The 24,023-nt window shown below is 41.6% G+C and overlaps 1 protein-coding gene and 1 long non-coding RNA gene across 2 annotated transcripts in view; both read left to right on the top strand.

Moving 5' to 3' along the window:
- Nucleotides 1–24,023, top strand: part of LOC148975135 (uncharacterized) — a 199,050-nt gene that overhangs the window by 122,661 nt on the left and 52,366 nt on the right. The window lies entirely within an intron of this gene.
- Nucleotides 6,236–24,023, top strand: part of kcnk2b (potassium channel, subfamily K, member 2b) — a 76,179-nt gene continuing 58,391 nt past the window's right edge. The window contains exon 1 of the mRNA XM_089118373.1: nt 6,236–6,699. Coding sequence (XP_088974499.1) covers nt 6,699 — 1 coding nt within the window. The 5' untranslated portion in view covers nt 6,236–6,698. The remainder of the gene's footprint in view (nt 6,700–24,023) is intronic.

Raw genomic sequence — 24,023 nt, 5'->3', positions numbered from 1 at the left:
GATGTTGTCCTTGATTCTGTTGTGGTTGAGAGAGAGTCCTCTCTCTCCTGAATGAGCACATTGCTGGTTTTGAGTCAAGACCTGCTGCCCTGGGGCCTGGTGAGGCCAAGCAGGACAGCAACCCGAAGATACCGAGAAGGGCCAAGAGAGGTAAGAACTTGTGAAGATGCTCTATAAAGCCTGAAACCTCTCAAGGTTGGGTTGACCAATAAGAAAGATGGAATTTCCAAGTGGTTCTCAAATGTGGTTAGACATAGGTCTTGCCGTTTATACTCCGATTAATGTAACAAACACACACTGCATTCTATGTACACTAAAGTGTGAGTCGTTACATGATTAATTAGATAGGAGACGATATAGGTGTGGTCACATTTACTAGTAGTTCTGTCATAAAGCATGCATGAAATAAATACTAATGCAAGAGACACTATACAACACATAATAATATCAAACACACAATGTCCTGGGATGCTCATTTATTTATATATGAGCATTTATTTATACAAAATGGCACAAAAATCAATGTATTCGGTATTGGACATCAATTTAACATTGACATTTAGAATCATATTGAATTTTGGTCACCCGACGTCGCAACCAAAATTTAACAAAATATCAACGTCTTATGATGTTGTGTTTCTGCTGGGAATAATTGGTTTATCCAAAGCAACACGTATAGGAGAGCATTTAAAGGGACACTTCACCCATTTGCATTATCTTTTGAAACCCAGTCATATTTTTTAATGGTCATGGTTTATTCCCTTATTTTCCCCTGAGATGGGAGAAATAAGGATTTAAGGGTTTTACTTCCTGCTTATTATGACGTAAATATCGTCATTTTGCGTTATAATAAGCAGGAAGTAACATTTCATTAGAAAGTGTAGAAACTACAAACATTTGCTCATTATTATTCAAGGGATGAGAATTCCTATGGTTTGGTCATTTCTGACCGAAGACCACGAGTGTGTCTATTTTTTTTTACGACCACTTAGCATGCTCGGATCATGAACTCAATTTTTTTTTTGTGTTCACATACCTAATGCCAGAAATGTCACCAAGTTTCGTAACATTCCGATGAAGCTGTAATTAAAAAAAAATTCAAAACAGATTTTTTGTAGTCTGAATTTATTGGTGTGTATGTGTATAAAAGTGTGTTTTTATGTGTGTGTATGTGGGTGGGTGTAAATTTTTTGCACTCTTGATGTTGTAGAGTGTCACCCCTTTCCTGCGGTATACTTCTTGTAAGAATCGTGGCCGATTTGTAGATTGTACAAACAAAAATTCAGAGAATTTTTGTTTTTTTGTAAATTTCCCATTCATTTCCTATGGGTCGGTCATTTCTGACCGAAGACCACGAGTGTGACTATTTTTTTTTTACGACCACTTAGCATGCTCGGATCATGACCTCAATTTTTTTTTTTTGTATTCACATACCAAATGCCAAAAAAGTCACCAAGTATCATAACCTTCTGATGAAGCTGTGATTTTTAATAATTCAAAACAGAAAATTATTCGGTCAGAAGTGACCGAGGACCATCAGAGGGTTAATTATGTTAATGCAGTGGAGCAGCACCTGGATGCAGTTAACATACCGTGTCCATACAATCAACCTGGCTGTACGCAAGGGGTTAGATGTCACAAGCATAGAGACAATTTTTGCTAGGCTAAGAAAAACTGCCTCTCATTTTCACAGATCCAATACAGACAGCAGCCTTTTGGAGGATAAGCAGCGTATGCTAGGCCTAAAGCCAGATAAGCTAATCAATGATTGTGTGACACGATGGAACTCAATCTATGATATGATTTGTAGGGCATCTGAGCAACAAGCAGCAGCGGCAGCCATGATATTTGACAAAAAATGTCTAATCTGACCACAGAACTGACCACAACTGAGTGGCGCCGGGTTGAACAAATGCGAGAGACACTAAAACCTTTCAAAGTCGCCACCCAAGCGTTGTCCACATGCAAATATCCCACATCCTCAGCTCTACTGCCTTTGCAACATGTACTTTTGTCTCAAGTTGAAAAAATCAGGTCAGAGTCAAATGAGAGGTCTTGCTTGGGTGAAATGGCCACTAAAATCGAGGAACATTTGAGCAAACGCTATGAAACCCTGGAGGGAAACTTCCCGAAGAAATCTGCCAGGTAAAAGTTGTCACCGCGACAGGACCACAGCGTGTCCTTTAGAGCTATGTCGGCACAGGCAAGAAACTACAACTCACACAGCCTAGCCAGACAGTTGCCCTTGGATAGCCAGTGTACTTGGACTGCCTGAAGATCCGGTCGTTCAGATCATGGGTCTTCATTTTGTTTATGGCCCTGGCAGCGATGTTCAGAAAATGTTGGAGAGAAAGACTTAAAGGGTTAGTTCACCCAAAAATGAAAATTAAGTCATTAATTACTCACCCCCATGCTGTACCAACCCCGTAAGACCTTCGTTCGTCTTCGGAACACAAATGAAGATATTTTTGATTAAATTTGAGAGCTGTATAACTACCACATTGGCTCCTAAGGGACTGCCTCTTGACGGCCCAGAAAGTCAATGAAGAAAATGTTTAAATATCCCAAGTGACTACCGTGGCTCAACTATATGTTTATCAAGCGACGCGAATACTTTTTGTGCGAAAAAACAAACAAAAATAACGAGTTTATTCGACTATTTCTTTTCTTCCTTGTAGGCCAGAATGAGACTTCCTTAGATTTCGACGACGCATGCGCGAGAATTGCGATCTGAAGTAGTGTAAGCAGATCGCAAATCTCGCGCATGCGTCGTGGAAATCTAAGGAAGTCTCTCCAATATGCAGCATCCACCATTTGCAATGCAATACAAATGTTATCAAATATATTCTCATACATGGGCTTATTATTGAGCATACTGAACAAAGCGACCAAAGAATTGTTTTAGCCTTATCTTGTTTGCATAGAATACAGAATGAGCATTATTCAATATGATGATTGCACATGCTGTGTTAAAGTTAGCACATGCTTGTGGTTTAAGCTTATTTATACCGTGGTCTAGGTGAATACTCGATTTTGATTGGCTGCAGGGTGTCCGTTAAAAAGTGATAGAGGACACCTAGTAAAGTAGTTCTGGTGAAACTGCCTGTTTACCATTCGAAATTTATAAATAAATGCGCTGCCTACAACAGCTGTGAGTAACCATAGCAACAGGCAGTCAAACGCTCTATCAAAACAAACATCTAACGTTAGATACTATAGCCTTATACAACAATGAGCGACTTCGTTATTTCTTTTAACATTTATGGAGAATATGGCAACTTTGATGACTGGTATGCTATAGGTCGACTCTCCGATGCTGGACTGGAGAGCCGTCAAATAATGTCGGTAACAGGCCATCGATGCGAGAGCAGTCTGCGGGCTTACTGGGCTCCGTCTCTCCGTGAGAGACGAAGCTGGAGCAACGTACTGCATCAAGTGCCCATCATGGGCAGCAGTAACGACGTTACCCAGCTTTTGAGGATCCTCCTGACTGGCCGACTTTTTCAAATTGCACTATAAATGGAAACGTTGAAATTAATTGTAAATAAAAAAGCTAGCATGTAGGCAAATGACCCTCTTTGCTCTGATTAATTTATTGCCCTCTATAAGCGCATATCGCTGGTGCTCAGAACTAATTGTTTTTTTGTTTTTTTTTTATTATTAATTGCTTTATGTGTAATAAAAAAATAACTATGCCTACCTTTGTGTTTCATGAAAAAAAAAAATGCATTTTTGAAACTGAAGGGTTCTACAAGCTAAATCTCTGGTTGCTAAATAAACCGTCAGGCAAGTTATTATTTGTAAAAACTAGATTTAGCCTAATTAAAATATAAACTAATGTTTTAAAAATGTTTTATTTGGCAAGTGACCATGGTATAAGCGGGTTAATGCCCGACGAGGTGTCCATTGTCAGGTTTTAATGGACGACGGCGAGGCGTGAACCGGCCGACGCGCAGCGGAGGACGGTTGCCTCCGCCAAAGTTGCCTCCTTACCTAGATTATTGGTAATATACTGTGCACATATAAGGTATGTTTAGCCTACTGCAAAGGTCTGTCATTCAACACTAACAACATCATAGCTTGCTTGATGATCCCATGAAAGAGTGTGAAATCATGGGAGTCATCATCTTCACCTCCACAACAATGGAATTCAGTGTGACTGGAGTACAAATCATGTTCATGAATGAGGAAACACACTGTACTCCATTGCTTGGCTGCGAACGGCAAATGACTTTAGAGACATTAGACTCAGGCCCGTCGCGATAGGACAGCCAAACCAAGCAATAGCTTGTTTTCACGTGACGTCACGCCACTGCGTTGCCATGGCAGATGGAGGGCAGGAAGTGATTTTCTACATTAGGAAGCACTATAACACACTCAAAATGCCTATGTTTTGCTTCGTTTATGGTTGCTCAAATCGATCAAACCACGAGTTATTATCGTGTGCCCAAAGTTGTTGTTCATAAGGGGGGAAAATACAAGAAATTGACAGAAAAACACCAGAAAAAATGCCTTGCAAACCTACGTCTGCGGTCCGGAGGAGCCGAGTGGGAAAATGCCTGTGTGTGTGAGTTAATACATTATTTATGCGGCTTATAATTACATTATTCAGATGTTTAAATACACTTATGTGGCTGTTCGTGTAACGTACCAGTTTCCAAACTTAGTAAAGTCAAAGTATGTCTGTAAGACGAGTTAGTTGCTGATATCTACAGGCAAATCTCTCAATTCAGTTGAAAATCGCTCCTCTTCATAACGTAAGGATCACGTCCAACATATATTTCTCTTGTAATAGCGTCTAAAGTAGTACAGTACGGATTTTCCTCCATCTCGTCCATTGCGCTCTTCACTCCTTGCCCTCCATCTGCATTCCGCGCGTCAACACAATCACATGACTGCAAACCACCTATTGCTTGGGGCCCCGAGCTGGACTGGGGCCCCAAGACAACGACTGTTTAAGAATAAAATGCAACGACAAACTGTGAGCGCCCCTTTGATAGTCAATGCAGTAAAGTGCAATGACACTGTTATCGGAATCTCCCTCAAGGGGGCCCCCCTCAGTGGTCCCTGACAGCAGCAAGCCAACCGGCAAAATACAAACCTCCTCGGCAGTCATCATGAAGCGGAATTATGCTTGAGCAAGCCAGAAAAGAAAGAAGAGAAAGGAAGAGGGGGATAAGAAAAAGACAAGATAGTGGTAAATCGATAAATGACACTGCATAAAAATAACTCTCTACTTGTCTTGTACATATGGTGTAATTTTTGCAGCAGGTAACGTTATAGCAAAAATCCACCGCAATTTTGCTCGGGGCCCCCAAATTCCTTCAAATGGCCCTGATCGTACGCTAGTTTCAATACTAGTCATTTATTAAAATGTATTAAATGTTTAACTAAAATCACTATTTCATTTTGTTAGTCCTTAACATTTCAGGTTGGAATTAGCAATAAATGCGTTTTTTGCCATTTTTAAATCATCTTCCCTCTCTTTCACCCCCAAAAGTTAGAAGAATGTAACCACTTTGAAGGGAGACAATGTCTTCAATTTTATATTTTTAATTCTGACCCTTTTCTCATATTGTGCCCATATTGTTACACAACAATGTCTTTCTGCTGTTGATGTGGCTGCAGTTTCTGACGATGCCTGTCAGTGTTTAAGTGGACACATTACATTAAAAATATGTATTTATAACAAAATTATGAGTTTTGGTAAGTATATCTTTACTTAAACCATGACTATTTCATATATTTTAAATTAATATTATTCATAAATGAAGTGGGGGGTGGAGGAGGCGATGGGGTTTAGTGAGCAATCAGTTTGGTGAAATTAAAGGTACGCCTAGTGTGTAACGAGATTGATAATAGCCGAAAAATAAGTAAACATCAGTTCACAAATAAAATATATTTTTGAATTGTTACTGCCTTTATGTTTTGGAATAAATGTAAAAATGCTTAAAAACACTAACTTGATGTGAGCTTAATTAAATTGAACATTAATTACATAATGTACAAATACAAAATATTTATTTATTTATATATATATTTTGTATTTTTATTAAAATAAATATACTTATTTTTATATTTTATGCATAGTAATGTTTAGTTTAGCAGGAAAATGTGACATCATTAAGTAACTGGGAGATACACGGGCGGTGGGTGAAGATTGAACCAACTCTAGGGTAAGGCAAGATGCGATTTCTCCTTAAAAACACCTACAACCTACACATCCCAGCATAAACCCATAAAATCACATTGAACCACTATCATTTGAGCAGCCATGCATACTTTGGCATGGCAGCCAGTTCTAATAATAAATAGCCTATTGCCTTACCCTCACCAAATGCAGCAAAACATACGATTTTTAACATTTCTGGATGGATTATTTCTGAACAGCGCTAGAGCAGTTGAAGAGTCAAGAGCACAATTATGAATTATGATCAGCCTGGTTGAAGCCAACCAGCACAGATCACGAACCGCTCTCGCGCGTCTTGCGTCATTGAAGTCTCTGATGTAGAGGAGGTGCGAATCGCTTCCCATCCGTCTCACTCATTCAACAAGCTGTACATTTCTGAGAGGCTCGGACAGTTTAACAGCAAACAAATCTACCCTATCACGGATCAGAAGAAATGGAGTTACAGAAATTGAACCGGACTGCAGCGACCACACGGTAACGCGAGCGTCGATGAGGAGAGGACTGAAGAAGTAAGTTACATAAACCCAGGACCAGCCAGCATTATACATCAGATGTGTTATTATGCGTGCGTATGTGTGTGTGTATAAGAGAGAGGGGAAGAGAGAGGGTAGGCTACTCGTGAGACTTGAATTTGGTAGGCTAGTCCTTTATTTGAACTAAACATAAATGAAACGAGTGATTAATATTATCATAAAGATGAACCAATAAGCCAATAATTTCCTTGTATCAAAAAGCAAATCAGTACATGGGGGAAAATACTACTGGACAGCCTTTTGAAATGGTTCATAAATTATCAATGTATTGCGTATCACGAAGAGATGTGATCCATGCGTATGCTCATACCATATTTCAAATCATATCACCTGATTATTAGTTCGTGATATTTTTGGAGAACTGTTCTACAGTAGTATTGATATGAGTAGGAAATATAAATGCGATGTTTTGAGTTGGGGGGTGGTGATATTTTCTGTGGTGTATTTCTACTCTATACAACCGTGCAACCTAGGCAATACTGTCATTAACAAGACAACTTTTTTATGGTACAGTTAATTTAAAATAATTTCCTCAGAATGATAGCTGGATTGTTCAGGGTTTATTGCAATTTAACACACAGTCGACAGAATTTGAGGCACAATGCTGATTAAAATATTTAGCCTTTTCCCTCATTTAAAAAAAGAAAAAAAGAAAAAAAGATTGGCACTTACAATACAAATTCATTTACAAGCAGAAATGTAAAGCTTATGTTGGTAAAAGCATTTACATAAATTCTTGTTACAACATATTTGAGGTGTACATGTTTAATCTACAGTCATAAATGTACAGTCATGGGATTAAAGCAGTTTCTCAAACTTAAAAGGGTTCGTGCCCCACCTGTCCCCATGCAATCAAAATGTTAATAAACTAGGCTTTAAAATAAAATGTATTTTATTAACATGACATTTTAAAAACTTAAACATGACCGTAGATAAAAATAATAATGCAATTGTGTTTGTATTGTGTCTCTGATACAATACATCCAATTCAGAAATGGAGAAAATAAAAGTGTGGACTAGTAGTGCTTTGCTTTACTATTTTGTCACTTCGAAAACTGCATGCAAAAAGAACAAACAAAATTGAAAAAAGAATAATAGTAATCTCAAGGTTTTACCTGGCTCAAAACAAGGCGGACGTGGTAAAATCCTAATAATGTACATTTTTTAGGTATTTTTATAATAATAATAATAATAATTGTATTTTGTATTTTTCGAAGACTAATCATATAAGCTACTGTGTTTCCCACAGTATTTTGTGTGTGGTGTGGACCTCTGCACCCCTAGGGGGGTCCGGGGGCATGGTCCCCCAGAAGAAAAGTTTGTACGTTTTAAAGATAAATTCATAAATCTGGTGAACTTTGAAAGTTCAAAATTAAGTGATTAACTAATTTAGTGTCTTGCAATTTTGTAGTAGGCTAGGCTACACATATTTTCTGAGCCAGAGATGGAGAGTGCTCACCGCTTGACATCACAACTATTCAGTGTTTTCAACCACATAATATTTATTTTAGGTTTCAGACATTTAAATTCACACAAGTAAATTACTATAAAAGCAATACATTTAGAGTTTGTCAATTACACACTCATGTCTATGGGAGCGTAAATAATTATTTCCATTATAATTAGACGACACGTATTATTCATATCAAATGCACATTGTGTAAGTAAATTTCAAGTTTCCTCTATGCTTCTCCCAGTTCACCGGCCACTTACTTTTATGTATTTCGGGAGAAGTGGATTCAATCCGATCCACATCTCTAAAATTAAACTAACGCCTATTAAACTCTCTTTAAAAAAATTAAAATTAAACTCTCTTTAAAATAAAACTAACGCCCATCGCATATAGCTCAACTAAGGTGTTTAAACAACAAAACACATCCACTTGATCATATTTGACAATCGGAATATCAGATATTTCCAGCTATAGCCAACAAATTTATGAAATAAAAGCAGATAATCAGTCATTCAGCGCTATTGTAGCTGCGGTGTGACAAGTAATGACGCGTCACCATGGAAACCATAAAGGGATACAATCTAAATAACGGGCTCCTCTAAAAAATTTTAAACTCACGTGTGAAAAGGTTAAATAAGACTTCCATTTAAATGTGGTGTTGTTTTGTTTTGAGTTTATGCTCAATAAATAAAGGAATTAATATAGATGGGCACAAAATTTACCACATTTTCTCCCGTTGGCATCCCACTTGTCATGTTTCTATTCCCCACCAGTGAGGCACGCCCCACACTTTGAGAAACGCTGGATTAAAGCATATCATTGTAATTTCAACAAAGTTGTAAAAACTTCACACAGAAAATGTTAGGTAGGTTGACACTAAGGGCCCTATTTTAACGATCTGAAACGCAATATCAAGCACGAAGTGCAAGTAACTTTGTGGGCGGGTCTTGGGTGCTGTTGCTTTTTTACCGGCGGGATAAATGACTCTTGCGCTCAACGCAAATCTAAAAGGGGTTGGTCAGAAGTATCTTCATTATTCATAGGTGTGGTTTGGGCGTAACGGGAAACAAAGAGCATCGTATCACATTCCCTTTAAGAGCATGATGAACGAGGTGCGCTTGTTCCATGGCGCAATACTATTATAACGGCGCATTTACCAGACGTGCAGCGCTTCACAGCCGAGGAGATCAATGTTCTCATCAGGGCCGTAAAAGAAAGAGAAATGACATTGGGGATGGGGCAAACACACCCAAATTAGCTTCAGTTAAACATGCATATAATAATTTGAGTAAATGTGTAAGCTTTATGCCTATTTTTCCCATCATCATGGACACAGCAATGATTTCCCTCGTGTTTGAATATTTTTTCCAAATAATAATGTATCATTTGCAAAAAGTAAAATGCATCTGTGTACTAAGTCATTTGCGCCGGGTGCAAGATAGAGCCCTAAGTCATGTTATTTGCATAAGTCTTGTGGCTATGCTATTAAAGGGCACCTGTTATGCCCCTTTTTACAAGATGTAATATTGGTCTCTGGTGTCTCCAGAATGTATTTGTGAAGTTTCAGCTCAAAATACCCCACAGTTAATTTATTATAACCATTTGAAAATGTCATTTTTGGGGTCTGTTTAAAAATGAGCTATTTTGGTGTATACGACCTTAAATGCAAATGAGCTGCATATCCCCGCCCTGCCTTTGGATGAGGCACTAGCATACCTATGGTAGTCGGTTTAAGCAGAAGGGCCGAGAGAGTGAGAGACCCGCTGTTTTGAATGTCATTCAGCCGTACATGTTTGAATCGGAATATATAAATAGTCTCTGATCAGACCCAGATGACGAAGAGACTTTGGAAGAATAGACACAAATGAGAATGGACCAGTACGTCTCGGTATGGTTATTTGATACATTTATGCACTTATAGAGTTGTAATCGGGTCCCCTTTGAAATTATGGATGTGAAACACACACACACACACACACACACAGACACACAAAAACACTAATGTTGGCGCAATTTTTTAAACTACATACACATACAGTGGTATGAAAAAGTTTGGCCACCCCTGTATTTTCATGATTTTCTTTTATAAATCATTGGTTGTCTGGATAAGAAATTCCAATTAAATATATCATATATTTACGGTGAAATGCTGTAGGTTTAGCAGCAACATATACAGCTTTTCTTCTAAACTGCAGTACATGTAAAGTTTGCGATGGGACCGAAGAAATCAGCAGCGGAAACAAAGATGGAGAATGATTTGGAGGAAATCCGTGAGTCCCTAAATTACATGTCTGGGGAGCTAACGAAAGCGACGCAACAGCTGACGAAGCTAGCGGAGCTTTTTGAAGAAGTTTTTTTGAGGAGTGTTTTGGGTCGTTGTCTTGTTGAAAGATCCAGCCCCGGCGCAACTTCAACTTTGCCACTGATTCCTGGACATTGTTCTCCAGAATCTGCTGATATTGAATGGAATCCATGCGACCCTCAACTTTAACCAGATTCCCAGTCCCAGCACTGGCCACACAGCCCCACAGCATGATGGAACTGCCACCAAATTTTACTGTAGGTAGCAAGTGTTTTTCTTGGAATGCTGTGTTCTTTTTTTCCGCCATGCATAACGCCCCTTGTTTTGCCCAAATAACTCTATTTTAGTTTAATCAGTACAGCACCTTATTCCAAAATGAAGCTGGCTTGTCCAAATGTTCTTGAGCCTACCTCAAGCGACACCATTTGTGCTGTGTGCTGAGCAAAGGCTTTTCCCGCATTATTCGTCCATACAGCATCTCCTTGTGTAAAGTGTGCTGAATAGTTGAATGATGCACAGTGACACCATCTGCAGCAAGTTGATGATGTAGGTCTTTGGAGCTGGTCTGTGGGTTGACTGTGACTTCTCACCATCCTGCGTCTCTGCTTATCTGAGATCTTTTTTGGTCTGCCACTTATGGCCTTAACTAGAACTGTGCCTCTGGTCTTCCAATTCCTCACAATGTTCCTCACAGTTGAAACTGAGTGCTTAAATCTCTGAGACAGCTTTCTGTATCCTTCCCCTAAACCATGATGACCAGCAGCCATATCACCCTGTAGCCCAAGACTGGTTGCCCACTAAAGCTAAGCAGGGCTGAGCCTGGTTAGTACCTGGATGGGAGACCTTCTGAGAAAACCAGGTTGCTGCTGGAAGAGGTGTTAGTGAGGCCAGCAGGGGGTGCTCACCCTGTGGTCTGTGTGGGTCCTAACACCCCAGTAAAGTGATGGGGACACTATGCTGTCAAAAGAGCACCGTCCTTCGGATGAGACGTTAAACCGAGGTCCTGACTCTCTGTGGTCATAAAAAAATCCCAGGATGTCTTTCGAAAGAGTAGGGGTGTAACCCCGGCATCCTGGCCAAATTTGCCCAGTGGCCTCTGTCCATCATGGCCTCCTAATCATCCCCATATACACCAATTGGCTTCATCACTGTCTCCTCTCCACCAGTAAGCTGGTGTGTGGTGAGCGTTCTGGCGCAATATGGCTGCCGTCGCATCATCCAGGTGGATGCTGCACATTGGTGGTGGTTGAGGAGATCCCCCCCCTCTATGTGAAGCGCTTTGAGTTTCCAGAAAAAAAAGCGCTATATAAATGTAACGAATTATTATTATTAATTAACAGAAGAAATACTTACAATTGGCCTCATTAAATACCCTTTCTCATGATTGGATTCACCTGTGTATGGAGGTCAAGGGTCACTGAGGTTACCAAACCAATTTTTAGTTCTAATAATTAGTGCTAAAGTTATTGAAATCAATATAATGACATGGGTGCCTAAATTTATGCACATGCCTAATTTAGTTTAAATAATTCTTGCACACTTTCTATAAATCATATAAACTTTATTTCACTTCTCAAATATCACTGTGTTTGTCTCCTATATGATATATTTAATTGGAATTTCTTATCCAGAAAACCACCCTAGAATGATAAAAATCCACCCAGTGTTTTTTTTACAATCTCAATAAATCATATGCACTGTCTCAGAACGAGCTGTTCTGAGATCCAGCTCTTTGCGACGTAGAACTGAGCAAGGGGTTTGATTGACAGTGTGATTGTGGCATAGACCCCGCTCTCGGTGATCTGTACAGCATCCTCAGTTGTTTCAACGACAGCCGGTAATGTCTCTTGGAAACATAAGTGTTCTGTTGTGGGATGGGATGTAATAATGACATACATAGTAGTTTTCACTTATTTCCGACATCAGAGCCACTGAAAATGTGAATGTATTGTATTTTTGGAAGTTTAAGTGGCGCCTTTGCTTCGTATTACGTTTGAGCGAATCATTTTCTGACTGACTGTTTTGTGAACGAGGGTCAATTCAAAGCTGGTCTTGCTTCAAAGTTGATCCTCAACTGTGGATGTCGTCTACTGTTTGCGATCCAATGACACCTCCAGTAACTTCAGTGTATTTTATGATTTTTGAGCAAATAGTCATTTCAGTCGATGTCAGCCAGTTCAACAACAAACGCATCTGAAGTTGTTGTCGTCGTCGTCGTCGTCGTAGGATTTCTGTGTATATAATTTAAACCTCTTTAGTATACTGTGTAACCACACGTTTATAAATATATATATTATTAAAGATATTGTTTTAAAAACTGCATATATGTTCTTGTTCTATAAGTTAGCCATCTTCTCACATTTGCCACAGAAGCACCTGTATGACAAGTAAACATGACGCAACAGGTCCCTCGCATAAATGTAATTTTGCTTGTACGTAGCAAACTTTATCATAATACAGTGGTATGAAAAAGTTACCCCTGTAAATTTTCATGATTTTCTTTTATAAATCATTGGTTTTGGCAGTGTGTGCAAACACTCATTTATGTTCAAACACCATGTAAAAGTGAATTTTCCATAATAGGTACCCTTTAAAACAGTGTACACTTTGAATGTTTGCCCTATTCACTTGCATTGTACCTCACTTAAAGGGCACCTATTATGGAAAATTCACTTTTACATGGTGTTTGAACATAAATATGTGTTGGCAGTGTGTGAGCAAAACCACCCTAGAGTGATAAAAAAAAAAAAAAAAAACCAACCCAGTGTTTTTTTTTTTACAATCTCAATAAATCATATGCACTGTCTCAGAACGAGCTGTTGTAAGATTCAGCGCTTTGTGGTTGTGGCAGAGACCCCGCCCTCGGTGATCTGTACACTATCCTCCATTGTTTCAACGACAGCCGGTAATGTCTCCTATAATCATAAGTGTTATGTTGTGAGATGTAATAATGACATTCATAGTAGTTTTCACTTATTTCCGACATCAGAGCCACTGAAAACACAGTGGATGTATTATATTTTTGGAAGTTTAAGTGGCGCCTTTCCTTTGTAAATAAGTTTATGTTTGAGCGAATCATTTTCTGACTGACTGTTTTGTGAACGAGGGTCAATTGAAAGCAGGTCTTGCTTCAAAGTTGATCCTCAACTTTGGATCGTCGTCTACTGTTTGCGATCCAACGACAACTCCAGTAACAGTAAGTGTATTTTATGATTTTTGAGCAAATAGTCATTCAGTCGATGTCAGCCAATTCAACAACAAATGCGTCAAAAGTTGTCGTCATAGTCGTAGGATGTCTGTGTATATAATTTTAAACCTTGTTTGTATAGTGTGTAACCACACGTTTATAAATATATATATATTTTTAAAGATATTGTTTTAAAAACTGCATATATGTTCTTGTTCTGTAAGTTAGCCATCTTCGCATATTTGCCACAGAAGCACCTGTATGACAAGTAAACTTGAAGCAACAGGTCCCTCGCATAAATGTAATTTCGCTTGTACGTAGCAAACTTTATCACAATATGTGTATGTAGTTTCAAAAAATTGCACCGTTAGTGTTTGTGTGTGCCTGTGTTTGTGTGTTGCACATCCATAATTTCATTACAACTCTATGTACATAAATGTATCAAATAACCATACCGGGACGTACTGGTCCATTCTCATTTGTGTTTATTCTGCCAGAGACTCTTCGTCATCTGGGTCTGATCAGAGACTATTTATATATTCCGATTCAAACATGTACGGCTGAATGACATTCAAAACAGGGGGTCTCTCACTCTCTCAGCCCTTCTGCTTACCAACTGCCATAGGTCTGCAAGTGACGCCCTCATCCAAAGGCAGGGCGGAGATATGCAGCTCATTTGCATTTAAGGTTGTATACACCAAAACAGCTCTTTTTAAAACAGGCCCCAAAAATGACATTTTCAAATGGTTATAATAAATTAACTGTGGGGTATTTCGAGCTGAAACTTCACAAAAACATTCTGGGGACACCCAAGACCAATATTACATCTTGTAAAAAGGGGCATAATAGGTGCCCTTTAAATCATAAATCTACATAAATAGATAGACATAAATCTTTTAAAGGTTATTTTGATCTGTTCAGTAAGACCTTTCTTACATTGCATTTGGTGCAGCATCCTCAGCACAAAGATATCCTGCATCGTTTGATGTTAAAGGTGCTCTAGGCTATGTTAGATGTTGTCACTTCTTGTTGACGTTTCGAAGTATTGTCAAACAAAATGGAGGCTAGCTCGAACTTCCCTCCTCTCGTCCCCTCCCCCTCTATTGTGTTGGTTAGGCGAACATGTAGGGCCCTGTGATTTGCGCGATCACGGAATCGCGGACGGAATTGCGTAATTGGCCACTTAACGCATAATCTAGTGTTAACGCGGAATTTCGTGGAATTTTACATATTTGGTTTGAAATTCTGTTTTTGTGTGGGAGAAGAACATATGTCTGGTGAAAATGCAGACCGGGGGAAGCAAATCTGCTCCAATAATGAAATCAAAACAATGAAAGCATGGCGAAGCAGCTCTTCCACGGCTTTCCTTTCGTCGGCAAAATGTTAAGAAACTCGAATCTACAATCCGTCAGTGCCAAGCCAAGAAGTTCGCACGTGACTTATGCAGTAGGGGTGGAGCCGAATCCGAATACGGTATTCGGAAAAGCACAAATAATGTGTTTTTTTATGAATACTTATTCCGAGCAAATACTTAAAAAAAATATTTGTATTCGGGAACAAGAAATACTTTATATCAAAAAGCTGCTTTCCTCACGAGACCGCAGTAAACACTTAACTGCATCACTATTTTTGTTGAATAGATGTTTGTACCTTAACTAGGTTCCGGAGGCAGTTTATAACTTTCGGGAAGCGGAGTTTGATCGGGAGTATATTCCATTATTGACGTCTGCAGACGGGTGCTCTCATGTTCGCTCTGTTTACGTAGCTCTGTTAGCTCGGTAACGGTAATTAATTATTTGTTTCTTATATGGCTTGGTTGAATTCTAATGTAGAATGCGGTCTGTTATTATAACAGGCCGCTGCTTATAAGTATAACACACCGTTGCCATGAAAAACAGAGCGTTGCCATGGATTCTAAACGTAGAGACAGAACGGACTATTTTTCTTTTTAAGTGGAAGCGATACAATCATTTTTTAAATCAATAAACTCCTTTTTATATCCATATTTTGAGTCAAATTATTGATTTATTTGGTAGGTATCAATGTAATAAGCAGGGTAATGTAGAGCAAGGCGGGTGTTATAGCGAATACAAACCCTTCAGGCTTCTCGTCGGGCTCATAATCAACCTTCTCGCTATACATTATCCCTAACTTATTCTGTCTGCTCAGCGTCCTCCACCGTGGTGTTGGGGTTCATAATGTTCACAATTTTATTTTATTAGTTGGTTTAACCATGGTTCATGAGGTAATGGCTGACTGTTATTTTCTTTTCAATGACTTTTCTTGTGGAGCCTGGGGTGTCTACAGAGACAGCGTTTTTTACAGTGTGTTCAGGTGACAGGCAGTGTGTGTGTGTGTGTGTATGAGAGAGAAAGAGACAGTGTGTCATTAAAAAAAAAATTATATCATAGAGAATGTTTAAATACTAATATCAGCTTACGAGTGAAACGGAGGCAGAGTAGTGGTGCTACGAAGGCTGAGTGCTGGAGATGATTCGGAGGTTCGTTACCGATCAGAGTGCGCGCTGACACAAGCTTTATACTCTACGTGTCCGCAGGAGCACGGCAAAAATTGACAAGTTGATCGTTTCGCCACAGCTTTTTCTTAACAGCGCGTGCGGTGCCACATCCGAGGATGAACGACTTCAAACCGAATATGTCCGAGCTTGCTCTGACCATCGCAACTCTGTCGTCATTATGTTAAGGCCGCCTGCCGACTCTATACACGATGTGATTGGCCTGACCTGAGTTGTTTTTTTCCAGCTAAAACGTCTATTGAGAGTTGCTAGACCACGAATGCTGTGTGATGGTCATAGCCATCCATCAGTGGTAAAATGGAGTGAAGATACAGTAGTTAAGGCCCTTTCACACTGAACGCGATTTTGACGCGCGAATAATTCGCGCGATGGTTTTATTTTTTGATCAGCTGTTTGTGTAATGAGTGCTTCCACACCGAACGCGAATCTGCTGCGGCGAAAAAACGACTTTTATTTTTTTCGCTTCGATGTCGATTTTTGAGGCGAAAGAAAAGGCTTCAGCCAATCATATACAGGGAAACAAAGGTGACGTGACCGCAGCAATGACGGACGGACCTTCTGATTGCTTGTGTGTCGAGTCTGTGAATGAATATCTGAAACAAGGACTGGTGGGACGTTGTGCTCGTTCGTTCGTATCGAGCCCAACCGGGTGTTTACAAGGCTTTTCAGTCCATTTGAGCCTTCAATACGTTTACTAAAAGTGTTTATTTGATTGCATGTAAACGTAGTCCTGATGAATGGGACAGCTCACCTTCTGCCATATGTTTCTAGCTCTGGTAGTGGGTGCCCCAAACCTTCTTTTCTGCTTTTAAATAAAATAAAAAGCTTGTCTTCACTGAATGATAATGATAGTGATGAAGAAGCTATGTGCCACGTCCCGCAAGTCATAGCACTGTACCGCATTTTTTTTGTCTGCATCCTTTTATTTAATCGTCCTTTAAATAACAATTCTAAAATTTAAAAAAATGTAATAAGAAAACAGAAAATGCACAGCACAGACGTTAATGGAGCCATCACAAACAAACAAACTCTTCGTGGAGAGAGTGTTTCTGATGAATGCTGCGTGGACAAGGAACCAGGCAACTGTGGACCTAAAGTGAACTGGTGAAAGTGAGCTCCACCTGCCAGTAGTTACTGGGAGTTACTGACATGCACATAATTAAAAAGAAGGTCCAATCGAAGCTGCCAGATCATCAGACAAACAATATAAATTCAAAATGCACTGATCGAATCCGGTAAGAACGCATTCATCTTTATCTTTCCTAATGGACTTATGTGCTTATTTGAAAATGTGCTATTTAGAGATTGGGATTTTTTTTTTTTTATTAAGCCTATTAAAGCATCATGTTAACATCACTTCAAAAAGACATCTAATATAAAATCTATATTTATTCACCTATAGGCTATAATAATAAGTATAGAGTAGCCTACGTTTTCTGATGAAAATCAGGTCTGCTTTCATCGGCGCGAATGTTTTGGAATGTTGAAGTTCTGAACGTCGCAAATTCGCGTCGCGGCTGATGTGAATGGTTTTGACGCGAAATATTCTCACGCGAACTATTCGCTTTTTCGTTTCGCTTTTCCGTTACGCATCCGGTGTGAAAGGGCCTTTACAGTTTGAAATTGAAATATCTGTTTGGTATAAACTTGTTCTGTGATGACTTTAAAGTGTACTGCTTTTTAGGTATTGAGTTTGCAGATGTATCTGCATCAAATTATTATTATTTTTTTGTAATCTACAACTTATGTGTACATTAACACATTTAACATAACACGCGGTCACGCTGGCACGATTACCTTGCTTTTTTTCCTATTAGTGCGAAAGAGACTCAAATAACAAATGATTTTTGTCATACAGGCAAGTGTTAGACATCATTCAAAACTATTAAATGTCTAATTTTATTTGTGTACACCCATAAAAAAAACGAAATTAGTTTTTCGTCTCTCTCAGTGTGAAGTTCATTCTGAAACGTGTCAGAAAATGATCTTTAACTAAACAAATGCTTGCCACAGAGACATGAGGCATATGTATTCACAAAGCTTGAAGTCTCTATTTTTAAATTATGTAAATCACATGATGATTTTCACATAGTTTTGGCAAATATTTAGCAAATATTCTAGGCTACGTGATACAACATCAAAAGTCATGTGAATAAATAATCATTATGGGTTTCATGATTTCAGTGACAAAATTGTATATTTTTTTTCACAAGCCACGCATAAACGTAATACATGCTGCTGACATATTATTGTAGCAGAATTTGTGCTGATAAATGTCACAATTAACTGAAATAAGCACAAATGTCTGAGCATGTCAGAACACCTCCTGGGCCCAGAAAACACCTCAGACCCCAGATGGGTTAATAAATGCCGCTAAATATTTGTAAATAATAATGTCTCTGGATTCTGGATTAGTAATGTCTGTACTTAATGTTGATTACCAACTGAATATAAATGGCCGTATTTTATGGTTGGACTTCATTGGGCCAGATGAAGTGATCATCTTTGTTTTGCCCTAATTAATAAACCTTAATAAGCCCTAATTAAACTTTAATTAGGGTAGACGGCTAGACGCCATATTGAATATTAATATGAAAATCTAAATGAAATTTTGTTTTGAGTAGGATGATCTACTCTGACCTACCTGCTCAGGATGAAAACCTAGCCCTAACCCTCAGGATGAAAACCTAGCCCTAACCCTGAGGCCTTTTTTGTTATGTCCATGGGTGTTAATCTTCAGTGGAACACAAAAAGTAACATTTTAAAAGGTACAATATATTGTAGTAAAAAAAGTAAACGTCTCAGGTTACAACTGTAACCTATGTTCCCTGAGAACAGGGAACGAGACAATACGTTGAATGACGCTATGGGGAACGCCTCAGGCGTGACAGATGTCTGAAATCAAATATCAACTCACAGTAATCAGGTTGACCGGCGACAGCCCGTGCATCATCAGCTTGAATGATGAGCGCGTCAATCTGGATGTATAAGAAGGGCGCCTTGAAACCGTGACAACATCCTATCGTCTGAAGGGACTGTTGCAGGCAGGCCCCGAGGCATGGCAACGAGACGTATTGTCTCGTTCCCTGTTCTCAGGGAACATAGGTTACAGTTGTAACCTGAGACGTTCCCTTTCGAAGGGAACTCAACAATACGTCGAATGACGCTATGGGGAACGAAATACCCACTCCGCCATGCTGAGGGGAGTGCATGCCGAAAGGCAGTGACAACTGTCAGAACCAGTAATTCCAAGGAACACTGACAGCACTCCCTACCGGTCATAGCCCAAGCTAATGAACCAAGAAAAACCAGAACGTAATAACGTGAGTAAATCAGGGCCAGCTCAAAGGCTTTAGGACCACAACTTCAAAATAGAAGGGGTCCCTTCTAGGGAGTGTGGCTAGGGGGCCAAAGAGACCCCCAGCCAGTCACTATTCAGGAGAACACTCCTCCTGAAATGCCCCCAGGCTGGCCTGGTGATCTGTACTAAGACACACAGTCTGGCCATAGCCTGTCCGTCCAAGACAGAGCCTCTGGAAATTGCCTAGAAAAGGCATCCAAAAACTGAAGGCCCGCGAAGCTGGCGGAAACCATCGAGTTTCGGATCACAGAGACGGGATCCTCCGGAGAGTGTGACTCAACCTCGAACCAATGGGAATCGTACACTCAATCCACGAGTTTCCACCCAGTGCTCGCTTTTGAGCACTGAGGAAGTAAGAGAGGGATCAAAAATCAGGAAGGTCAAAGAGACCTAAGACCTGATGACCCCATGTGTGGGGAGCTCCGATACATGAGGGCTCATGTCAGGAAGGCCGTACGTTGTGCGGCCTGAAACCCAATGACCACAGCATGTGGAAGCTCATCCTTCAGGAAAGCCAGAGGCTAGAAACCTGACAGACCCACAATGATGGGCTACCTCGAAAAAGGTCTAATCAGACCTAAAACCACAGTTGTGGGAGATAGCTTGAACAAGGGAAGTGCCTGTCGTAATGTATTGCGACAAACACACATCTACAGTGGGACCCAAAGTGAAGAACCGGAGTCTGAACCACATAAGAAGGGACCGAAGCATACCGCGCGTGACCCTCACCATATGAAATGGATTTTAAAAACTGCACAAGACATCTCGTCAGGTGACTTACCACAATAATAGGTGAAGTATGGGTTTGTGTACTTCACTCTGAATTCAGGAAGGCCTGTTGAGGCCTGTAACCTGGCGTCCACAGTGTGTGGGAGCTCATGGCCAGGAAGGCCTGGTAAGGCCTGTAACCTGGCGACCACAGTATGCGGGAGCTCGTAACCTGGCGACCACAGTATGTGGGAGCTCATAACCAGGAAGGCCTAGTGAGGCCTGTAACCTGGCGACCACATCCGGTGGGAGCTCGTACTCAGGAAGGTCAGTGAGACCCAGCCTGGTGTACCTGAAAAACCACACCAAGTGGGAGCTACTTCCAGAAGTTAGCTCTTAAGAACTCTTAAAGTGGGACCCGAGGAAAGTCCGGGGTCTGAGCCACATAAGAAGGGACCGAAGCATACTGCGCGTGACCCTCACCATAAGAAATGGATTTTAAAAAGTGCACAGGACATCTCGTCGGGTGACTTACCACAATAATAGGTGAAGTATGGGTTTGTGTACTTCACTCTGAATTCAGGAAGGCCTGGTGAGGCCTGTAACCCAGCAACCACAATATGTGGGAGCTCATAACCAGGAAGGCCTGTTGAGGCCTGTAACCTGGCGACCACAGTGTGTGGGAGCTCATGACCAGGAAGGCCTGGTAAGGCCTGTAACCTGGCGACCACATTGGGTGGGAGCTCGTACTCAGGAAGGTCAGTGAGACCCAGCCTGGTGACCACAACCTGTGGGAGCTTACTCCACCAAGTGGAAGCTACTTCTTCCAGAAGTTAGCCAGAGAAGGGCGTCCCTGTAGCCAGTGACAGGACGCCACTTAAAGTGGGACCCAAGGGAAGACCGGGGTCTGAGCCACATAAGAAGGGACCGAAGCATACCACGCGTGACCCTTACCATACAAAATGGATTTTAGAAAGTACACAAGACATCCCGTCATGTGATTTACCACAATAATAGGTGAAGTAGGGGTTAGTGTACTTCACTCTGAATTCAGAAAGGCCGAACTTGAGGCCTGTAACCTGGCAGCCACAACAAGTGGGAACCCATAATCAGGAAGGCCTGACAAGGCCTAACACCCGATAGTCCCAATGCATGGGGAGCTCACATTCAGGAAGGCCGCTGAGGCCTGCAGCCTGACATGTGAAGACTCACCACTACAACTTAGCGACCACGAAAAGTGGGGGTTTCACATTCAGGAAGGCCTGGTGAAGCCTGCAACCTGACATGTGACAACTCACAACCAGGAAGGCCAATGAAGCCTGAAGCCTGGTGACCACAGAGTGGGAGCAAAGTGCTCAGGGAAGGTGGTGAGGCTGTAGTCTGGCTACCACATCATGTGGGAGCCCACATTCAGGAAGGCTGGGTGAGGCCTGTAAACTGACTACCACAGTATATGGGAACTCATAACCAGGAAGGCCCCTTTGAGGCCTGTAACCTAGCAACCACAATGTGTGGGAGCTCATCACCAGGAAGGCCTGGTGAGGCCTATAACCTGACCACCACAGAAAGTGGGAACTCATAACCAGGAAGGCCCCTTTGAGGCCTGTAACCTAGCAACCACAATGTGTGGGAGCTCATAACCAGGAAGGCCTGGTGAGGCCTGTAACCTGGCGACCACAATGTGTGGGAGCTCATAACCAGGAAGGCCTGGTGAGGCCTTTAACCTGGCGACCACAGTACGTGAGAGCTCGTATCCTGGTGACCACAGTATGTGGGAGCTCATAACCAGGAAGGCCTGGTGAGGCCTGTAACCTGGCGACCACAGTATGTGGGAGCTCATAACCAGGAAGGCCTGGTGAGGCCTGTAACCTGGCGACCACAGTATGTGGGAGCTCATAACCAGGAAGGCCTGGTGAGGCCTGTAACCTGGCGACCACAATGTGTGGGAGCTCATAACCAGGAAGGCCTGGTGAGGCCTTTAACCTGGCAACCACAGTATGTGGGAGCTCATAACCAGGAAGGCCTGGTGAAGCCTGTAACCCAGCGACCACAGCATGTGGGAGCTCATAACCAGGAAGGCCTGGTGAGGCCTGTAACCCGGTGACCACAATCAGTGGGAGCTCATAACCAGGAAGGCCTGGTGAGGCCTGTAACCTGGCAACCACAGTATGTGGGAGCTCCCACAGATGTCTCTCCGTGGCCACCATAGCACCGACAGAACAGCAGCTTGCTTGGTGGCCCGGAGTCCCGCAACAGATCGGTCTGGTAGGCCTGAGGACCACAAGGGCGTGCAGAACCACACCTGCCTGACCTGCTGCCGTGTACGCTCTGTCATTCAAGCATGAAGATGTCTTGAGCAGCTTGGATGACAGGGTCAGAGCTCTTAGTGAAGAGGACCAACCAGAGACGAGATAGTTAGCCAACGTCTCGTCCACTGGCGGCCTCGACACTTATCCGTTCTCCACGGCTCCCTCCACAGCAGCGAAACTAGCCCGCTGATGCAGATAGAGACGTGAGGAGAACGGATTCTTCCATACCCTCTCGATCCCAGCGTGGAGATCGGAAACGAATGGAAGGCTCATCCGGGCTGGTGGCTTATGGGTGGGGAGGAACCAGCCATCCAAAATACCATGAGCGGGTTCCTCCCAGACGCGCCTCCACTGCAACAGCAATCTGTCTGAGGCGCGCCCCATAATGTCAACCAGCTCAGCGTACACTGGGCAGGAGGGCTGAAATGATTCGGTCTCAACCAAACTGACATCCTTTTCTATGTATATATATATATATATATATATATATATATATTACAGCCAACTCCTGCCCTGCCCAAAGAGAACAGTTACAGATTCACCAAAGAGAGAGAGCGCTCATTTTCTCTCTTCTTAGATGTTCAACATTAATCTGTAACTCACCCTCGTCAGCTGGTAGATCATCCGCGAGGTTAACGCCCCTCTCCCGATAATCTGCCAGCTCCATCTGAAAGCTCCACGAGCTCAACCGCCACTGAGCCTCAGCCCGAGCGGGAACCGGAACCGCGGGGTTCAGATGCCGCGCCCACTTCCCTCGAGAAGTGGGTCAGACGAGAGCAGAGAGTTCTGAAAGGAAAAACTCTCAGTTCGCGCAAAAAAACTCCCTCGAGAGCTTCCCGCGAATGCTCTTCTCTCAGGCAGAACACGCACAGATCGTGTGAATCCTCCGGTGTCAAATATCTGGACACAAGTCGGCACACTCGCGCAAAGTGTTTCTCCACGTCTCTGCGCGTTTAATCGTTGATACTATCACACAGACAAACAGTCCCTGAAGACGAAAAGATGTTGTCACGGTTTCAAGGCGCCCTTCTTATACATCCAGATTGACGCGCTCATCATTCAAGCTGATGATGCACGGGCTGTCGCCGGTCAACCTGATTACTGTGAGTTGATATTTGATTTCAGACATCTGTCACGCCTGAGGCGTTCCCCATAGCGTCATTCGACGTATTGTTGAGTTCCCTTCGAAAGGGAACAATAAGTCACCACGTGTACGTGTAACGTTTTGGGCCCAAGTCTGATGTCTGATGAAGGGCTTGGGCCCGAAACGTTACACGTACACGTGTTGAACAACCATTAAATTTGCTTAGGAGCATCTTCTGGTGTGCGGACTTATTGTTTACTTTTATTGCTATCTGACTGCCCAGCACCCAGTTTTATTGTTTTGGATGTGCGTGCTACACCTCTTGAACAATATATTGTAGACCATTATTAATGGTCTGCA

Source organism: Pimephales promelas, chromosome 13 (genome assembly GCF_988280905.1).
Source record: "Pimephales promelas chromosome 13, fPimPro1.hap1.1, whole genome shotgun sequence".
Lineage (NCBI taxonomy): Eukaryota > Metazoa > Chordata > Actinopteri > Cypriniformes > Leuciscidae > Pimephales > Pimephales promelas.
This window is presented reverse-complemented; position numbering and strand designations above follow the sequence as displayed.